This window comes from Podarcis gaigeae, assembly GCF_964106915.1.
Source record: "Podarcis gaigeae genome assembly, chromosome: 8".
Taxonomy (NCBI): Eukaryota; Metazoa; Chordata; class Lepidosauria; order Squamata; family Lacertidae; genus Podarcis; species Podarcis gaigeae.
Window position 1 is genome coordinate 70559719 of NC_139684.1, and position 19313 is coordinate 70579031.

The window sequence follows — 19313 nt, forward strand, 5'->3', positions numbered from 1 at the left end:
ATTAGATGGCAATAATAAATATTAACATCCTGGGCATCAGAGAACTAAAATGGACGGGAATGGGCAAATTCAGTTCGGATAACCATCATATCTACTACTGTGGGCAAGAATCCCGTAAAAGAAATGGAGTGGCCCTCATAGTCAACAAAAGAGTGGCGAAAGCTGTACTGGGATGCAATCTCAAAAATGATAGAATGATCTCGATACGAATCCAAGGCTGACCTTTTAACATCACAGTAATCCAAGTTTATGCACCAACCACTGGTGCTGAAGAAACTGAAATTGAGCAATTCTATGAAGACTTACAACACCTTATAGAAATGACACCAAAGAAGGATGTTCTTCTCATTATAGGGGATTGGAATGCTAAAGTAGGGAGTCAAGAGATAAAAGGAACAACTGGCAAGTTTGGCCTTGGAGATCAAAACGAAGCAGGGCAAAGGCTAATAGAGTTCTGTCAAGAGAACAAGCTGGTCATCACAAACACTCTTTTCCAACAACACAAGAGACGACTCCACACCAGATGGGCAGCATCGAAATCAGATTGATTATATTCTCTGCAGCCAAAGATGGAGAAGCTCTATACAGTCAGCAAAAACAAGACCTGGAGCTGACTGTGGCTCAGATCATCAGCTTCTTATAGCAAAATTCAAGCTTAAACTGAAGAAAGTAGGAAAAACCACTGGGCCAGTAAGATACAATCTAAGTCAAATCCCTTATGAATACACAGTGGAAGTGAGGAACAGGTTTAAGGATTTAGATTTGGTGGACAGAGTGCCTGAAGAACTATGGATGGAGGCTCGTAACATTATACATTATACAGGAGGCAGCAACTAAAACCATCCCAACGAAAAGGAAATACAAGAAAGCAAAGTGGCTGTCCAACGAGGCCTTACAAATAGTGGGGGAGAGAAGGCAAGCAAAATGCGAGGGAGATAGTGAAAGATACAGGAAATTGAATGCAGATTTCCAAAAAATAGCAAGGAGAGACAAGAAGGCCTTCTTAAACGAGCAGTGCAAAGAAATAGAGGAAAACAATAGAATGGGAAAAACCAGAGATCTGTTCAAGAAAATTGGATATGAAAGGAACATTTCGTACAAAGATTACCATAATAAAAGACAAAAGTGGAAAGGACCTAACAGAAGCAGAAGAAATCAAGAATAGGTGGCAAGAATACACAGAGGAACTATAGCAGAAAGAAATGGATGTCTCGTATACCCCAGGTAGTGTGGTTGCTGACCTTGAGCCAGACATCCTGGAGAGTGAAGTCAAATGGACCTTAGAAAGCACTGCTAATAACAAGGCCAGTGGAAGTGATGATATTCCAGCTGAACTATTTAAAATTTTAAAAGGTGATGCTGTTAAGGTGCTACACTCAATATGCCAGCAAATTTGGAAAACTCAGCAGTGGCCAGAGGATTGGAGAAGATCAGTCTACATCCCAATCCCCAAGAAGGGCAGTGTCAAAGAATGCTCTAACTACCGCACAATTGCACTCATTTCACATGCTAGCAAGGTTATACTTAAAATTCTACAAGGCAGGATTAAGCAGTATGTGGACCAAGAACTCCCAGAAGTGCAAGCTGGATTTCGAAGGGGCAGAGGAACCAGAGACCAAATTGCAAACATGTGCTGCATTATGGAGAAAGCTAGAGAGTTCCAGAAAGACATTTACTTCTGCTTCATTGACTATGCAAAAGCCTTTGACTGTGTCAACCACAGCAAACTATGGCAAGTTCTTAAAGAAATGGGAGTGCCTGATCACCTCATCTGTCTCCTGAGAAATCTATGTGGGACAAGAAGCTACAGTTAGAACTGGATATGGAACAACTGATTGGTTCAACATTGGGAAATGAATACGGCAAGGCTGTATATTGTCTCCCTGCTTATTTAACTTATATGCAGAATTCATCATGCGAAAGGCTGGGCTGGATGAATCCCAAGCCGGAATTAAGATCGCTGGAAGAAATATCAACAACCTCAGATATGCAGATGATACAACCTTGATGGCAGAAAGTGAAGAGGAATTAAAGAACCTTTTAATGAGGGTGAAAGAGGAGAGCGCAAAATATGGTCTGAAGCTTAACATCAAAAAAACGAAGATCATGGCCACTGGGCCCATCACCTCCTGGCAAATAGAAGGGGAAGAAATGGAGGCAGTGAGAGATTTTACTTTCTTGGGCTCCATGATCACTGCAGATGGTGACAGCAGTCACAAAATTAAAAGACACCTGCTCCTTGGGAGAAAGGCGATGGCAAACCTAGACAGCATCTTAAAAAGCAGAGACATCACCTTGCCAACAAAGGTCCGTATAGTTAAAGCCATGGTTTTCCGAGTAGTGATGTATGGAAGTGAGAGCTGGACCATAAAAAAGGCTGATCGCCGAAGAATTGATGCTTTTGAATTATGGTGCTGGAGGAGACTCTTGAGAGTCCCATGGACTGTAAGAAGATCAAATGCATCCATTCTTAAGGAATCAGCCCTGAGTGGTCACTGGAAGGACAGATCATGAAGCTGAGGCTCCAATACTTTGGCCACCTCATGAGAAGAGAAGACTCCCTGGAAAAGACCCTGATGTTGGGAAAGATTGAGGGCACAAGGAGAAGGGGACAACAGAGGGCAGTGTTCTCAAAGCCACAAATATGAGTCTGACCAAACTGCGGGAAGCAGTGGAAGATAGGAGTGCCTGGTGTGCTGTGGTCCATGGGGTCACGAAGAGTCGGACACAACTAAACGACTAAACAACAAGGGTGCTGGGAACTGTAGCTCTGTTCAGGGTTCCCAGGATTCTTTGGGGAAAGCCGTGTGCATGATGTGGAAGTGATTGGGGAAACTAGCAAAAGACAGAACGTTTTCTAGCATAAAGATGCAAATGGTGGAGACAGCATCACCCATTGTATTTTTGCCTACCCTGCCAGAAGAAGAAGTGACCTTCCATTTGTGTTCAGATTTAAACATACTGAAGAATAGTGAGTTCAGCTACTGGTCCATTGTGGGAGTCATAAAGCCATGGCAGAGGTTTGTAAATGCTGCAGGGTACCTCTGGACCTCGTGACCAGCACTCTGAGCTTTACAATGCATTGGAATGTAATGACCCTATATGGCATGGGTGCAATAAAAGCTTGGCCGGATGTAGGTAACATGAGATTGGCAAACGGCCATGCGGCTGGTCAGAACAAAGGAGAATAAATCGGAGAAGGGCAGACAGAGGGGCTGCTCTCTCTTATCATGGAAATATTACTGGCTTTCTGCGTCTTTATTTTACCCTAAAGAAGTGCCACTTGTGATGGCTGGCTCCAACAGTCCATCTGGCTTAGAATTATCTAAATCTGACTGGCAGAAGGTCTGTGGGGACTCATAGGGGAAGTCACCTACCCATTGCTACAGTTGAGATCCTTCTAAGCGAAGATGCAAATGACGAGCATATCTATTCAGAAATAAGCTCCAGTTGAGTTCTGTGGTACTTACTACTTCTGGTATGGTATTGTAGCCTGAATTTGGGCCCTTCTGCATGTTTGCTTGATCACTGAGCTCTGGGCCTTACCCGGTTTTTTTCTTGCTCATCCTCATTCAGAAGGGTGAGGAAATGAGGGACAATTTAAATGCATCATCTTTCATATTCTCCACTTCCAAGGAAGCGATTCCCCTGATAGCAAGTATGGCACAACAGCCAACAACCTTTTGCTCAGGAGGAATGTGCTTAACCAAAACCCATAAGTTATTTCTACAGTCCTCCCCTTGTGATGGTCTCCACAACTACTGCACAAATCCTTCTAGTCGTCCTTGAATTTGGCATTATAAAACGAATAATGCATCCTTATGTTGGGTGCTTCTAAAGGAAATCAACAAGTTATACTGTCATATTAAGACTCCCTTTCTTGTCCTTCACCTTTTCCTTTTTACTCCATTATAATTTCCCCCCAAATTTCCCAGATACAAGAATGGGAAGCACACATAGAAACGAACTCCCCTCCACCGCTTTGCAAAGGAAATTCATAGATGGGTTTAAGCAGAAATTTCATTTGAAAAACAGTCAACACATCCCATTTCTTCTAAGATAGGTGGTTTTTTTAATCAACAAACAACAAGTGACAAATTATAGACGAAGGGCATTTTTTATTTCCCTTTAAACATGCATTGCAACGATTGCTGGATTTTTAACGGGCTGGATTCAGTAAACATGCGGGGGGGGGGGGGTTGAATGGAAGAAACCAGCTTGAACGGGTCTCGTCCTCCCGCCTCTCCTTCCCTCCCTCCCTTGCTCAGCGAATTACTAGGGGATGGGGGGAGTTCCATATGAAATCTAGGAGGTCTCAGAGGATCGGACAGCCGATCCCTCCATCGGCACACCCGCTGCCGCCGCCACCTGAATGAAACAAACCTCCCTCAGTTCAGGCAGCCGAGCCCTCGCCGGAGAGCTGCTGCTGCTGCTGCTCAACATTTTCCTTCCGCCGTCGGGGAATTCGCAGCTGCCTGGGCAGAGGCGCGTTAAAAGAGTTTTTGAAAGGGCTCCCAGTCCTGCACCGGGACCGAGGCGGTGACGCTTCCATTTCCGGACCGGAGTGAGAACTGTGCACTTCAGGCGTCAGCAGAGACCCGAGGGGGGCGTACCGTTTGACCCGGCCGGACCGGAGTGAGAACCGCCGCGTTCGGAGGAGCCCACCACGTGGAGGAGGAGCAGCGACGGCGGAGGAGGAGGAAAGGAAGGACGGGGCCCTTTTGCGCTCCTAGCTCGCACTTAATCGCAACGTCTGATCCTCTTTCCCCGAAGAAGCAGCAGCCCCTCGCGGGGCTTGGCGTTGCTGGACCGACTGCGAAACTCAGGAGTAAACGTGGTTTTGTTTCCGCGTCTGCCGTAAGTCGTGGGAATGTGCGTGTACACGCGTGTGCCGGGGGGATCGGGGCGAAAGAGGAGGGCTCCGGGAGGGACATATTCAGCAAAAGCAGCTTCAGCTTCCTGGTCCAACTTGGGATACTTGGAGCTCAGGAGTGAAGTCTGTTGGCAGTGGCGATCCTCGCCACGGGCCACTTCGACCGGGCTACGCGGCTTGCCATTTCCCTCCGTGCTGCGAGAGATGCCACCACCTTGAAATCACCACTTTTGGAACTGAAAGGGGGTTTGTGCGTAAGGGCTACTCTGGCGCGCGCGAGGAAACGGCTACTCAGCAAAGATTAGGTGAAAAAATGCTACTTGAAGAAGAGAGAAAGTGATTGGTAGCGTGGGGGTAACGGTGCCATATGTAGACGGAGAACTTGCTTCGACTAAATGTAGTGTTTGATGGGCGATCGTCTGATTCAGTTCAAGCTACTCCGTATGAGATCTAGGAGCTGCGGCTTGCAGTTTTGCCTTTCCGAATCAAGGCAGAAATAGAGTTGGTGAGCTGACTCGACTTCTAGCTAAATCCAGCCTGATTGGAAAGAAATTTCCATGAGCTTTCACTTTGCAGACTGGGTCTGGACCTCAAATCTTGCTGCTTTAAGACATCGCCCAACCCCACTATTTGCCCAAAGAGCAAATCCCCATAAAATCATTGATCTGGTTTGTGGAGCTGTGTCCAAGATAACCTCCTGCTTAAACTGAACAGAAACAAGGGCTAGGGAAGGGAAACAAACAGAGAAGGAGGAGTCCTGTGACACCTTGAAACTTACTTATTGTGGCATAATCTTCCATGGGCTAGAGCCTGTACCTGAAAATGTGAGTTCCCTGACCCACAAAAGCTTCCATTGCAATCAACTTGTTAGTTTTTAAGATGCCACAGGACTGTAGGTTTTGCTGCGATAGTTTATGCCACTATTGGTTGCAGTGGGAGAGAAGCAGGGACAATCTTCCAGTTGCCTAATGCAAAAAATTGCCACTTGCTCCATTACTATTATTAATAATAATCATTTGTCCTCCTGCTACGTACTCAAGGATTGCATTAGCCAATTCTGCCATGCACACGGAGCTAGGGTCAGGCTAGCCTCTTAAGCTGCCTTGTGAAGCAAGGCCAATTGAGCTCAGTGAGACTTACTGCCAAGTAAGAGTGTATAAGATCACTGCCTTGAGCAAAAAACAATGTTCCAGCATTATTCCAGCAGATCTGGTTAGGGCTGGTTAATGTGGGGGATGAATTCCATTGAAATCAGTGGGGTTTTAGCCTTCGACTGTTGTTTGCCATTAGCTGTCTTGGTGACAGATTTTTATCTCTGCTATCAGAATGTTGCCCTTTGAGTCAGTTTTTAAGCCTGAGTTTGATATGATGGCTGTGATTATTCTTCACTCATATCCTGCTCTAACTGTATCTAGGATTTCTAGCCCTCCCACCCATGAAGCAAGGTGAGGTAACTGCCTCAGATAACAGGCAGGATCTTCCAAGGCAGCAGATCCCGTTGTATATCTCTATTCCTGTCCATGGGCATAGCTGGGGGGGGGGAAGCTGCCCCCCAAGTAGAAATAGAAATACTTAACTAACTGACCAATCAGGTTGGTTTTTCCTCCCCTAACAAAAGTCCTGACCCCCCCCCCCCAACAAAAATCCTGGCTATGCCCATGCTTCTGCCCTGTTTGTGGTGTTGATCTTCACTCACCCCTGCTTTCCTGGTGGGGAGGAAGGCATCCTTTTGTGGTTCGCCTCAGGTGCCAAAATGTCTTGAGCCATTCCTGCCTTCCAGATTCACTATCCCGGGGTTCCTTAAATCAGTGTTTCCCAACCTTGTGCCTCCAGATGTTTTTGGCCTACAACTCCCATCATCCCTGACCACTGGTCTTGCTAGCTAGGGATGATGGGAGTTGTAGGCCAAAAACATCTGGAGGCACAAGGTTGGGAAACACTGCCTTAAATGACTCTGCCTCCCCACCCCCACCCCCACCCATTTGCTGGCCACTATGTCAGGAACTCTTTCTCAGCACACCTACTGATCTCTATCTCTTCCAACAAATCCCCCATCAAAATCATAGAGAAGGGGTTGTTGCTCAGTGGTAGAAAGAAAGCAAACAACCCTAAGCTGGGAATCATCATAGGCTCTGTACAAAGCCTCACTGATAAGTATGTACAGGATTTCAACCTGAATCAACAACAAATTTTAAAGACCCTAACAAGGGATCCCATAAATTTTGAGACGAAAGGGAAATTTTGAGACCTTACCCAGTTTATTCATTTCTTAATCCTTTTTTCCAAAATTTAGAATAAGGTGAAGGGATATTAACTGGTCAAGGACTTGGGTGTTCAGGATTAAATTTGTTATGAAATTTACTGTGAAACCTTGGGCCAGTCAACGTCTCTCATCCTTACCTACCTCACAAGGATAAGATGGAGAAATGGAAAACTATGCATGCCACCTTGGAAGAAAGGGGGATTTAATGTTATTGAGAAGAGCTTCAGGTTGTGTACCCCTGATCCTTAAGGGGCGTCAGGCAAGGTTTGAAATAATACAAGAACAAACCTAAAGATCAAAGAAAAAAGACTCTGGGACACAACGCAGTTCAGACTTTACATGCAGGTTCATGGCAAATCCGATGTGCTGGGACAAGTTTGCCTGGATTTGAAAATGCAAGTGTCCAGTTCTTTTACCTATTGAAGTTTGCTGGCAATTTAATACATTAAAAGCACGCACTCGTTTAACACCCAGACAGTTCTCTGATCCTAAGAGAGATGGGTGTGTGGTGCCATTGGCTCAGTCTGTGGGCCAATGCAGGTACCATAAAACAAATGACTAAGGGCTGAACTAGATGTGATGTAAATTGTATAGATGCAATTAACATAAAAATGTAATAGTAGCCATATAGGGGGCAGGCAGCTAAGCTGTATTGGGACCATATGGGAGGGACAGAGGGACCACCCTCCCACTCCCCGTTGTGGTACGTACTAAATAACTTGCCCCAGCTACTTTTACCCAGAAGAAAACAGTGGGGTGTGTGTGTATGTTAAACTCTCCCTCCTCCTGCAGTCTCAATGCTGCACAGTTAACATCATGTCCGCCTTGGCCCTTATATGAAGTAGATTATCTTAATGGACTAGTAACTTCTGAGGAATTTTATGCAAGACAGTGGCACAGAACTGACTGAATTCAAAGCTGAAAGCAGGCAAGTTTGACATACCTGGCCCCTACAAGCTGCTACTGGTCTGGGCTGAGTATCTCCTTCAACAGGGCTCTAGTTCCAGAAATGTAAGAGGCAGGATTATTCTACAAGTCCTTTTCCATAGCCCTCCTCCATTACACTGCTTATTCCACAGATGCCCTCCAGATGGGCTGCAAAGTCCCATCATCCTCAACCATTTCTCATCCTGGCTGAGGCTGATGGGAATTGTAGTTCAAAACATCTGGAGTGCACCCTGCCAATTATTCCTGTTCCAGGCGCCTGGGGAGAGTTTTCCCTAACCTTGCTATAACCAAGATCCTTTGGGGCTGAGCAATGGGACTTTTTGCACGCAAATCATTTGCTCTGTCACTGAGCTATTGCTCTTCCCCTGATGTGCTATGGAAAATATCAGCAGGACTGTGCAATGAAATTTCAACCCCCCTCTAAAGAGAAACACCTGTGAAAAGGTTGCACTAGAATGCCAGATTTACAGGAAAGGCCTATGAACAGGAGCAGGCAAGAACAGGTGGGTCTTGCCAGCACCTCATGTCACCTAATGGATTTTACATTCCAGCATTGGTTTCTCATAGCTATTTCCCCATAGAGGCATATCATTAAATGAGAATCCATGCTTAACAGCTTGCCTAGGAGATCTGCTTTCTCCTTCATCTAGCTTTCGCTACCAAAGCTGAAAGCGAATGCTGTGGTGCCCCCTAACGTCAAATCCTAGCCAAACACAGAGAAACATGTGCACTTGGATTGTGGACACATTATAGACCAACAATCTTCAGCCTTCATTTTTGGACTCTGCGCACACACCGTTAACCAGAGTCTAGAACCTGCTTTCAGTTCTTCGTATGGGGATATACAAAATTAGAACAAAGCATTTAACAGGAAAATGCAGATAAAACTATCTACAAACACACAACTGAAACGTATAGCGCCTGGTAAGAGAAATAGCAGCAGCAACCAGGCAGTGATTTAAAAGGGCCATTCATTTTTAACCTGGGAAATTCATTGCCACCAGTCCATAGAATCATAGAATTGTGGAGTTGGAAGGGACCCCAGGGGTCATCTAGTCTAACCCACTGCAATGCAGGAATCTCAACTAAAGCATCTATGACAGATGCTGTCCAATCTCTGCTTAAAAACCTTCACCCATGAAGGAGAGTTTGCCACCTTGCAAGGGAGCCTGTTCCACTGTTGAACAGCTCTTACAGTCAGAAAGTTCTTCCTGATGTTTAGTCAGAATTGCCATTGGTTTCTCCGGAAGAGGAGAAAAGAAACTTGCTCTATCTTCCATGCAACAGTCCTTTAGATACTTGAAGATGGTTATCATATCTCCTCTCAGTCTCCTCTTTTCTAGGCTAAACATTCCCTACCCCCTCAACCATTCCTCATAAGGCTTGATTTCCAGACCCTTGATCATCTTGGTTGCCATCCTCTGCGAATGTTCCTGCTTGTCAATAACCATCTTAAACTGTGGCGCCCAGAACTGGACACAGTACTCCAGGTGTGGTCTGACCAAGGCAGAATATAGCAGTCCTATTACTTCCCTTGGTCTAGAAACATTATTCTTTTGTTGATGAAGCCTAGAATAGCATTAGCTCTTTTTGCTGCTGCATCACACTGTTGACACATGTTCAGCTTGTGATCTACTCAGACCCCTAGATCCTTTTCATACGTACTACTGGCAAGCCAGATGTCCCCCATCTTATATTTGAGCAGCTGGTTCTTCCTGTCTAAGTGCAGAACCTTACATTTGTCCCTTACTGAAATTCATCTTGGTAGTCTTGGCCCAGTTCTCCAATTTGTTAAGGCCATCTTGAATCCTGACTCAATCTTCTGTAGGCGTTAGCTATCCTTTCCAGTTTGATGTCATCTGCAGTTTTGATGCACATCCCCTCAACTCATTCATCCAAGTTGCCTCTAAGCTAGAGATGGTTGTAAGAGAGGATTAGACAAATCCTTGGGGGATTAGTTTACAAGCAGACTACTAGGTACCCATAGGTTTCCTTGTTTGACCTGAAAGACCAGAGAGAAGGAACATGTGGGCTTCCAGATGTTGCTTGACTACAACTCCCATAATCCCATACCATTTCATGCTAGTTGGGACTGATGGGCATTGAAGTCTAACAACATATGGAGGGCCACAGATTTCCCATCCCTGCTAAAATGAGACAGGACTTTTTGTAAGGTGGTACCCTATTTTGCAACACTCTCACTGGAGCTAACCAGCTGATTGGTTCCAGGTGTGTACAATGTGCTTTGTCCAGGCATTTAACCACCAGGTACTTTACCTGACTAATGCTGATGACTGCCTTTTAAAGTTATGTTGGCATTGATGCTGCTTCGCTTATGGTTTGATTGGTTATTTTAGATTTATAATTAGTCTTTTTGCTTGTTTTCATAAGCTGCCTTGGACAGATATGTGGGGGGGAAACAGGCTATTTTAAAAAAGCTAACATGGAGTAGCAGCTCAGTGTGTTAAACTAGGACCTGGGACGGGGGCTGGGTTCAGATTCACACACTTAAGCGCAGAAGCTTTTTGTGTGATTTTGGATCTGTAATTTTCTGTTAGTCTTAACCTTCCTACTAGGTGAGGCTAACATGGCACCAGCAGGAGAGAGATTGAAACTTGTACATTACTCTGAACTCTGTGGAGAAAAAGTGGCTTGTAATTAAAATAGGCATTTAAAAATAAATCAGCATGGATACATGAACAATTAGCTTTATATTATAGGGTTTCTATTATATTATGTTAATCTGGAACACAGCAAATTGTCTTCTAATATTAGTCCATGTAGCTATTCTGACTGGCGGCATCTCTTCTGGGTCTAAAACAGAGGTCTGTCCCCACCACTTGCTAACTAGAGATGGAAGGGATTAAACCTAGTACCGTCTACATATCATCTGTCCTGCCAAAGATAACCAGATAGGGCCACAGTGAGAAAATAAAATGGTTGCTAGACCCAGCTGCCTGTCACTATTTGGACAGGCAGTAAAAGTAAAAAGCTAAAGGACCCCTGGATGGTTATGTCCAGTCAAAGGCGACTATGGGGTTGCGGCACTCATCTCGCTTTCAGGCCGGCGTTTATCCACAGACAGGTTTCCTGGTCATGTGGCCAGCATGATTAAACCACTTCTGGCGCAATGGAACACTGTGATGGAAACCAGAGCACACGGAAATGCCATTTACCTTCCTGCTGCAGTGGTACCTATTTATCTACTTGCACAGGCGTGCTTTCAAGCTGCTAGGTTGGCAGGAGCTGGGAGAGAGCAACATGAGCTCACCTTGTTGTAGGGATTTGAACCACCAACCTTCTGATCGGCAAGCCCAAGAGGCTCAATGGTTTCGACCACAGCACCACCCACTATGACCCACCGACAGGGAAAGGACCCCACCAAAGGCTTTTTGCCCAGGGCCCTTTCATACCCATAACTAGACCTAAGAACTATAATACTATAATATATAGCATTTTAGCATTGGCCATTTATGGAAGTGAGAAGTCTAGTCACTTAACAAAAAAAGTATAGAAGAAGGGTTTTGTCAGGATACCGTCTTAGATTTTGGCTGAACGATTTCCTTTTTTTATCATTGCCTTGGAATCCCAGTTGCAGTGACAGCAATTTTATAGACTCTTGAGTCCAGAATCTTACAAAATCCAGGACTGTTTTCTGCCAAATGTCAACAGAACAGGGAAGCATGACTCTGTTTTCCACTGCTGCTGAAATAACTAGCCCATGACTGTTCATACTGATAGCTGCCTCAGATGAGTTATTTCATCCCTCTTGCAGAACTCATGACATATTCAATGGGAACTATTTAATCCAGACTACGAGGCCTGGGAAAAAGCCATTTAATTGGCAGCCTTTAACCTTGCAAAAATCAAGTTACTGCATTTTTCTCCATATACGTACACATGTAACATAAAAATATCCTTTTGACGTGAACTGTAAACAAAACTGATTGTAAGCATGGCACTGATAAAATACCAAACATAGTACAAAGCACTGTTTTCGGAAGTGAAACAATTTCGATGGCATGAGATCCAAAACAGCAATTTTCCAACAATGTTATAGTACACTCTATCATTTGGATTTGCTTGTCCTTTGTAGGACACACCATTATTTGTTAAAGTCACAATGGCTCACTGAAAACTTTCCAAATTCAGCTCCTTCTGTACTTTGTTGCAGCTATTATGTTTTTATATTCTGCTGAAAGCTGCCCAGAGTTTTTTATTCTTCTTCTTCTTCTTCTTCTTCTTCTTCTTCTTCTTCTTCTTCTTCTTCTTATACTGAACAAATGAGAGGCAAGATAAGCTGATTTATATGTAAACCTAGCAATGCCTGCTTGATATCTAGGGAACACTTTCGTGATGTATCTGTAATCAAATTTTCCTATATGTTGAGCACATCTGCAACAGAGTGCAAAAGAAACTGTGATTGAAATTATTTTAATTGTTTATATCCTGCTTAAAAATATAGATCCCTAAATGACTTACAAAATTAACAAATGAAAACAAAATATCCAGAACAAAGTAACTTTTTCAAATGCAAGGAGATAGCATTTCAATGTAAAAAGAGTTTCAGTGACCCTCTAAAAGCTGGAAAAGTGGGGTTTGGCAAAACTCCCAAGGGAGAAAATGCCACAACTGCAGTGCCAGTACTGAAAAGGCCCTGTTTTTCTAACGTTTAAGAACATGAGAGAACCAGGCTGGATCAGACCAAAGGTTTCTGTTTCCACAGTGACCAACCAGATGACCAAAGCAGGACATGGGCACAACAGTGCACGTGCCAGTTTTCCCTCTAGAAAAGGACTGACCCCTCCTTTCTATGGGACCCTGTAAGTGGCCTCCTTGGCTCTTTCTATTGGCCCCTACGGTTATGATTCGTGGGTTCCCACTTAATTTTATTTTGATTTTAAATGTGATTTGAATTGTATTTTAAACTAATTGTTTGATTTTGTGTTTTTAATGTATTATATATTTGGTGTTAGCCGCCCTGAGCCCGGTCTCGGCTGGGGAGGGCAGTGTATAAAAAATTATTATTACCAGAGCATCACCATCACAGTTATTATTACAGTTTATTAATACATATTGCTCTGCAGCTGAAAGGCCCACAGTGGACAGCATATTAAAACAACAAAATATACAATAGAGTATAATAAAATGTCATATATTAATCAGCAAGCAAAAGTTTAAGGCTGCAAGATCACAACTTACAAAGGCCAGACAAAAACATTCTCAAGCTTGAGAAATAAAGTGCACTTTCACCAACTATATATGTAACAGGCTAGAAACCCGAACAATGAGAACTACTAAAGATAAAAAAAATTAAAAAGGAAAGCTTACCCCTAGAAGAATTAAGGGTGTTCCCATCCTTAGTATAGTGAAGCTTTTAAATTTATGTTTCCAATCTCTCCATTTTCCACCCTCAGACGGTTCACCTTGTGGATGTGGGTCTGCGTCTCTAAGGCCAGGTAAGAATGTGCTTCTGTCATTGCTCTCCTGTCACCAGCTTAATGGGTGACTCACTGGGCAATGTTAAATTAACCACATGGCTCTATGTCTTAATAATAGAACCTTTTAGCAACAAAAGGTATAGTGATGTGCCCAGAGTCGTTCAGAAACAAGGTCATTCTTGGTAATTGGAGAGCTGCCCTGACAGCGACACAATTTAAAAGCATCATGGTTGGGGATTCCAGTGGATTTGAGGTTTGGACTAGGCCTCGGAGTCTCAGGCTCATTCTGGCTGACTTTAGCCTACTCCTCCATGACAGACTAGGCCACAGCCTGGGCAATAATCCTCCAAATTGCAGATGGGCCCCAATGCCATGGGATGGTCCATGCCTTCCGAATAAAAGTAGAATAAATAGCACAGGGGTTTTAGTCATGGACAGAGGAACTCTTGCTATCTGTGATTCTGTCACTGCTCCAACTTACAATATATTCTTGGGCTAACATGCTCTGTTTCTTCCTTTAGATCCAGTCCCAGAATAATGAGCAGGGTCAGCTAGTCAAGGTCTTTCTCTGCTCCGGGATCCCTGTGTGGCTTTGCAGTTAAGAATAATAAAACATTCTCTGCCTGATCATGAACTATTTGCAGAAGGTAAGATCACAGAACCTGCAGAGACCTTCGTCCATGCATGGCGGTAGATGGCAGCTCGGCAATATGACATTGTTGCAGTGAACGGACAATGATGAGGGAGAGAGAAAGTGGATAGAGATAGAGGGGAAGGTACCTAAGGAAATACTTTCTGTTCTGAAGCAAGTTCTAATGTTATGAGAGAGGGGTTGCCTCCCTGTACTGCTTGGGGACATCTCAGAGGCATCTGGAAAGTCACTGTGTGTAACAGAACAGGACTGTAGACTAGATAGGCCCTTGCTCTGATCTAGAAGAGCTCTTTTTGTTCTATTCAGGTATCACAAAGACTTGGTGTGTGCGCCTTGGCATTTAAAACTGAATTTATTTTTCTATGTATATAGTTCAGTATTTCTTCAGATCTATAGATTTCCTAAAGGGTTCAAGAAAGTTGCCCAAGTTTCTACAATTATATACTGAAAAGGAAAGGGGGGGGGTTAAAAAAAGTATCTTTGCCCCTGAAGGCCTTACCATTTAATGGTGCTTAGCAGTGGAAAATAACATATTCGAAAACGATTTAACGCTTTAACGAACAGCAATTCCTTTTGGACTTTCTGTCTTGACTCATTGCAAAATGCCAGTGCAAACTTTTCTGTGCTAAGGTAGCAATTGCTTTTGACAGCCAGAGCAGCACCAGTTCCTTCCCTCCTTCCTTGGGCAGCTCTACTTATTTAACTCTGGAACCTGTAATGCCTGAAGGAGGAGGAGCGATGGTTTGTTGGGAACAGTTGGGTAGGTAAATCACTACAGTGATGATGGGACACTTTCCTTTCTCATTCTTGGATGAGAATCTAAGCACAAAGTGGAGGCTTTTGCTAATTGAAAATACAACTCACAAACACCAGAATATCCAAGGTTTGGGTTTGTTTGCTTTCTTAAATCAGTTTAAGAGTTCAGGAGCTTACAGAGAAACTCATTGAAATTGTATGTTGAAGTGTCTGCCTTAACTCCCATGCAGTAAATGCATTCCGGAACATTCTGCAGCATTATCTTTTGCAAACAGGAGCTACATGGGAGTTGCATTTGCTGAACTCTGGATCCAACCGCTTTTTAGGGCAGAGCTAGCTATTGTGCCCTCCAGTTCTTGAAGGACTGCAGTTATGATCATCCCTGACATTGGCCATGCTGCCGTAGGTTGATGAGAGTTGAAGTCTGACCACAGCTTGAAAGTGCCATGTTGGCTACTCCAGATTTAGGGAGTATGTTCCAGTGAACCCAGTAAAGCCTGGATTTGGGGCCAAACTAGAGGGTGTGTGACGTGTGTGAATGTAAAGAGTCAACTCTTCCCCACTCCCACCACTGCAGTCCTTACAAAAATCCCCTCCCCAAAACTGCTGTTTGGCCCAGGAAGGAAACTTCTATTTGTACAAATAGCAGCTTTCATCCTGGGTCAAATAAGAGCAATTTTTGATTGGACTTCAGCACAGCATGTAAGTTTTAACACACAGGCATACACGTGCCATGGTCCTGGTCCTGATTCTGCCTCCAGCAGCTGATATGTGTGTGTGTGAGAGAGAGAGAGAGAGACAGACAGACAGACAGACAGATGCAATTACATATTTCACATACTGTCTAGTTTGGCCCTTACCTTTGAGTGAACACGGTTAGAATTGCAATAGAAATTATATTATTACTGTTGATTGTATAGCCTGTGTTAATATGCCCCTGAGAATTAGCTGCTGGAGTCATAGCACGGGTATATAGGGCTGTGCGAGTGGTGCACACTCACTGGACACCGAGCAAAGGGGGCACAATCTCAAAGCCAGGTAAGCAAGGCTCTGGGCTTTGGGAAGGAAGTGTGAGGTTCTGACAGGGTCCTAGAGTCCTCCCACCTCCTTGCCAAAGCCTAGTTAGCACTTTCCCAGTTTTGGGAAGGAGGGCTCTAGGACCCTGCCAGAGCCTCATGACTCTTTCCCAAAGCGGCCACCTCCTTACTCACCTTTGGGAAGGCAGCATGAGGGCTTGGGGGGGGGGGGGTCCACCAGATTTTGGCCTTGCACTGGGCTCCATAGTACCAAAGTCTGCATCATAAAGTGCACTGTAGTTAATGCTTGGTTAATGCTTCCGTTATTGTCTTTGCTTCTGTTTCACAGTGGCGTGCTTTTTTTACCAACCTCGAAAATCTAGTTCAGAAAACCTGGTTTTGTTAAAGACCGAGACAGACGTTATCAAGTATATGTAAAGGATTAAGTTCAAAAGAGGAGGGGAGGAATCCAACACAGCCAAGAAGACCCAGTACAACTGGTCTGCAAAGTCTATTCTCCTCAGCATGTCAAACAGGTCTCTCAACGCCAGTGAATTGCCGGAGGAGTGGAACAAGGGGACGCTGCTAGGCCTGAAGGTTTCGCTTGCCGCCATCTTGGCTGTGATCACTCTGGCGACGATGCTCTTCAATATGTTTGTGATCATCACCATCATTCTGACCAGGAAACTCCACACTCCTGCAAATTACCTCATTGGTTCTTTGGCCGCCACAGACCTTTTAGTGTCCATCCTGGTCATGCCAATCAGCATTGCTTACACCATTAGTCACGAATGGAACTTTGGCCAAATCATGTGCGACATCTGGTTGTCCTCAGACATCACCTGCTGTACGGCCTCCATCTTGCACCTTTGTGTGATTGCCTTGGACCGGTACTGGGCCATCACAGATGCTCTCGAATATACCAAGCGCCGGACTGCCAGCAGAGCCGCCTTGATGATCACTGTGGTTTGGGTCATTTCCATCTGCATCTCCATGCCGCCCCTTTTCTGGAGACAGGCCAAAGCTCAGGAAGAAATACTGTACTGCGTCGTGAATACGGATCAGATCTCCTACACCATTTACTCCACCTGCGGCGCCTTCTATATCCCAACGGTACTGCTCATCATCCTCTATGGTAGGATTTACGTGGCTGCTCGATCCCGGATTCTTAAGCCGCCATCGCTTTACGGGAAGCGATTTACCACGGCCCACCTGATCACTGGCTCAGCAGGCTCCTCCCTCTGCTCCCTCAGCTCAAACCTTCAGGAAGGGCATTCTCATTCTAGCAGCTCCCCAGTATTAATCAACCACGTAAGGATCAAAGTCGCCGATAGCATCCTGGAGAGGAAACGGATTTCGGCGGCCCGGGAAAGAAAAGCCACAAAAACTCTGGGGATTATTTTAGGAGCGTTCATTTTCTGCTGGCTCCCGTTCTTTGTGGTGTCTTTAGTCCTGCCTATCTGTCACGAAGCTTGCTGGTCTCATCCCATTCTGCTTGACATTTTCACATGGCTAGGCTACCTGAACTCGCTGATCAATCCCGTGATATATACTGCCTTTAACGAAGACTTCAAACAGGCTTTTCAGAAAATGATTCGGTTTAAGAAGTGCTCCTAGTCCCGAAACTCCTTCCAGGTTTGACATAGCTGCCAATGCATAAACTGTACCCCACCTGCACTCATAGTCTCCTATGGGGTAGATGATGGTGGTCTCATTGACTGTATTCAGCTGATTATAACTCAGTTTAATGACGCTTTTTGGCAACTTGCATGCAGCCCCTCTATTTTCCTCTCCGGCTGAACAAACTAGGAAGTATTACAGTAATGGAATGAAAGTCTTCCATTTCTTCCAAACCAGGAAACTATGGTTAATGACTTCAGAATAAACCTGTATGTATGAATTCGTGAAGATACCCTACAGTGCAGCCTTATTCAGGAGTAATACTCAATCATTTCAGTGGGGCTTATGCCCACATGAGCAGGTGTAGGATTGCAGCCCTGATATCCTGGCTTGTTCTGAAGCCATTGGCCATAGTTTCCTGGTTCAGTTGAAACAGGAAACCATAGTTATTTTCAGGGTTCCTTGTCTGTTCACTCCTCTTCCAAAGGGTGGAGAAAAGGGGCTGCATGCATGCATGCCCACAAGGCTTATTTAAATCTTAGTAAGCAAATATGTGGTGGAACAAACCAGTCTATTGTTGCGTGTGACTTTTCACTGTCTTTTATTTTGTTCTCTGTGATAAAGATAACTTTTTAAGACTTACTAGTCTGTGCATTGAATACATGTATCTGCAAAACCAGAAGAAGATTTCAAAACAAGCAGGATGAAATAAATAATGGAGTTGTTATGAACTGTGTCACTCGACACAATCTTTTCATTCTTGCTTTACTACAAATTAACAAATCTGTATTATTTGTCTCAGATTTCTCACCTACCCACTTTTGTAATTTGGGAATGAAACACTGGCCGAATTTTCGGGGTTTGTTTTCTAAGGGTTACGGAACAAATTATATGAAGTGCTTTTGAGCATTTGGGCAAAGAACTATATATTATTGTTGTTGTTGTTGTTGTTGCTGCTGCTGCTGCTCTTGTTATTTCATTGTACAAATTATGAGAAGAAATTGTACATTGTTGGTTGTAGGAAGATTACAGTGTGAGAAATGGGTATAAAGCTTTGCTCCTGGCTATCCCAAATTCTCTTTTCCTCCAACGCAGCTTTGAACAATTTTCACTATTCATTCAGGATTTTGTGAGATACTCAGCAAAAGTGTTGGGTTCCCAGAATCCTATGGGAAAATTTGCACAAAAGATCCATAAAAAATACTAATATTGTTGCACCTTACCCCAATCTCTGAGCAGTGCAAGATTCCAGAGCTTCCAGATGCTTACCCAGGCTTCATGTTTCCTTTGGAATGAGATACAGCAGAGTGGTGTCTTTTAAGATAAATGGTTTTGTAGTTGTTTAGTCGTGTCCGACTCTTCGTGACCCCATGGACCAGAGCATGCCAAACACTCCTGTCTTCCACTGCCTCCTGCAGTTTGGTCAAACTCATGCTGGTAGCTTCGACAACACTGTCCAACCATCTCGTCCTCTGTCATCCCCTTCTCCTTGTGCCCTCCATCTTTCCCAACATCAGGGTCTTTTCCAGGGAGTCTTCTCTTCTCATGAGGTGGCCAAAGTATTAGAGCCTCAGCTTCAGGATCTGTCCTTCCAGTGAGCACTCAGGGCTGATTTCCTTCAAAATGGAGAGGTTTGATCTTCTTGCAGTCCATGGGACTCTCAAGAATCTCCTCTAGCACCATAATTCAAAAGCATCAATTCTTCAGCGATCAGCCTTCTTTATGGTCCAACTCTCACTTCCAT

The 19313-nt window shown here is 44.3% G+C and overlaps 1 protein-coding gene across 3 annotated transcripts; it reads left to right on the plus strand.

Moving 5' to 3' along the window:
• The first annotated feature begins 12398 nt into the window (after positions 1-12398).
• Positions 12399-18919, plus strand: HTR1D (5-hydroxytryptamine receptor 1D). Of its 3 annotated transcripts, none has more exons than XM_083750927.1 (3): positions 12399-13905; positions 14047-14172; positions 16299-18919. In XM_083750927.1, the coding sequence occupies exon 3, from the start codon at positions 16475-16477 to the stop codon at positions 17564-17566; it is 1092 nt and encodes a 363-aa protein (XP_083607053.1). In that variant the 5' UTR covers positions 12399-13905; positions 14047-14172; positions 16299-16474; the 3' UTR covers positions 17567-18919. The 3 variants fall into 3 exon arrangements, with proteins under 3 accessions (XP_083607053.1, XP_083607054.1, XP_083607055.1); XM_083750928.1 differs by having other exon boundaries at positions 12399-13707; XM_083750929.1 differs by having other exon boundaries at positions 13525-13543.
• Positions 18920-19313: the final 394 nt, after the last annotated feature.

Coding starts and splice junctions, on each gene's coding strand:
- HTR1D (XM_083750927.1), top strand. CDS start 16,475: ATGTCAAACAGGTCTCTCAACGCCAGTGAATTGCCGGAGGAGTGGAAC.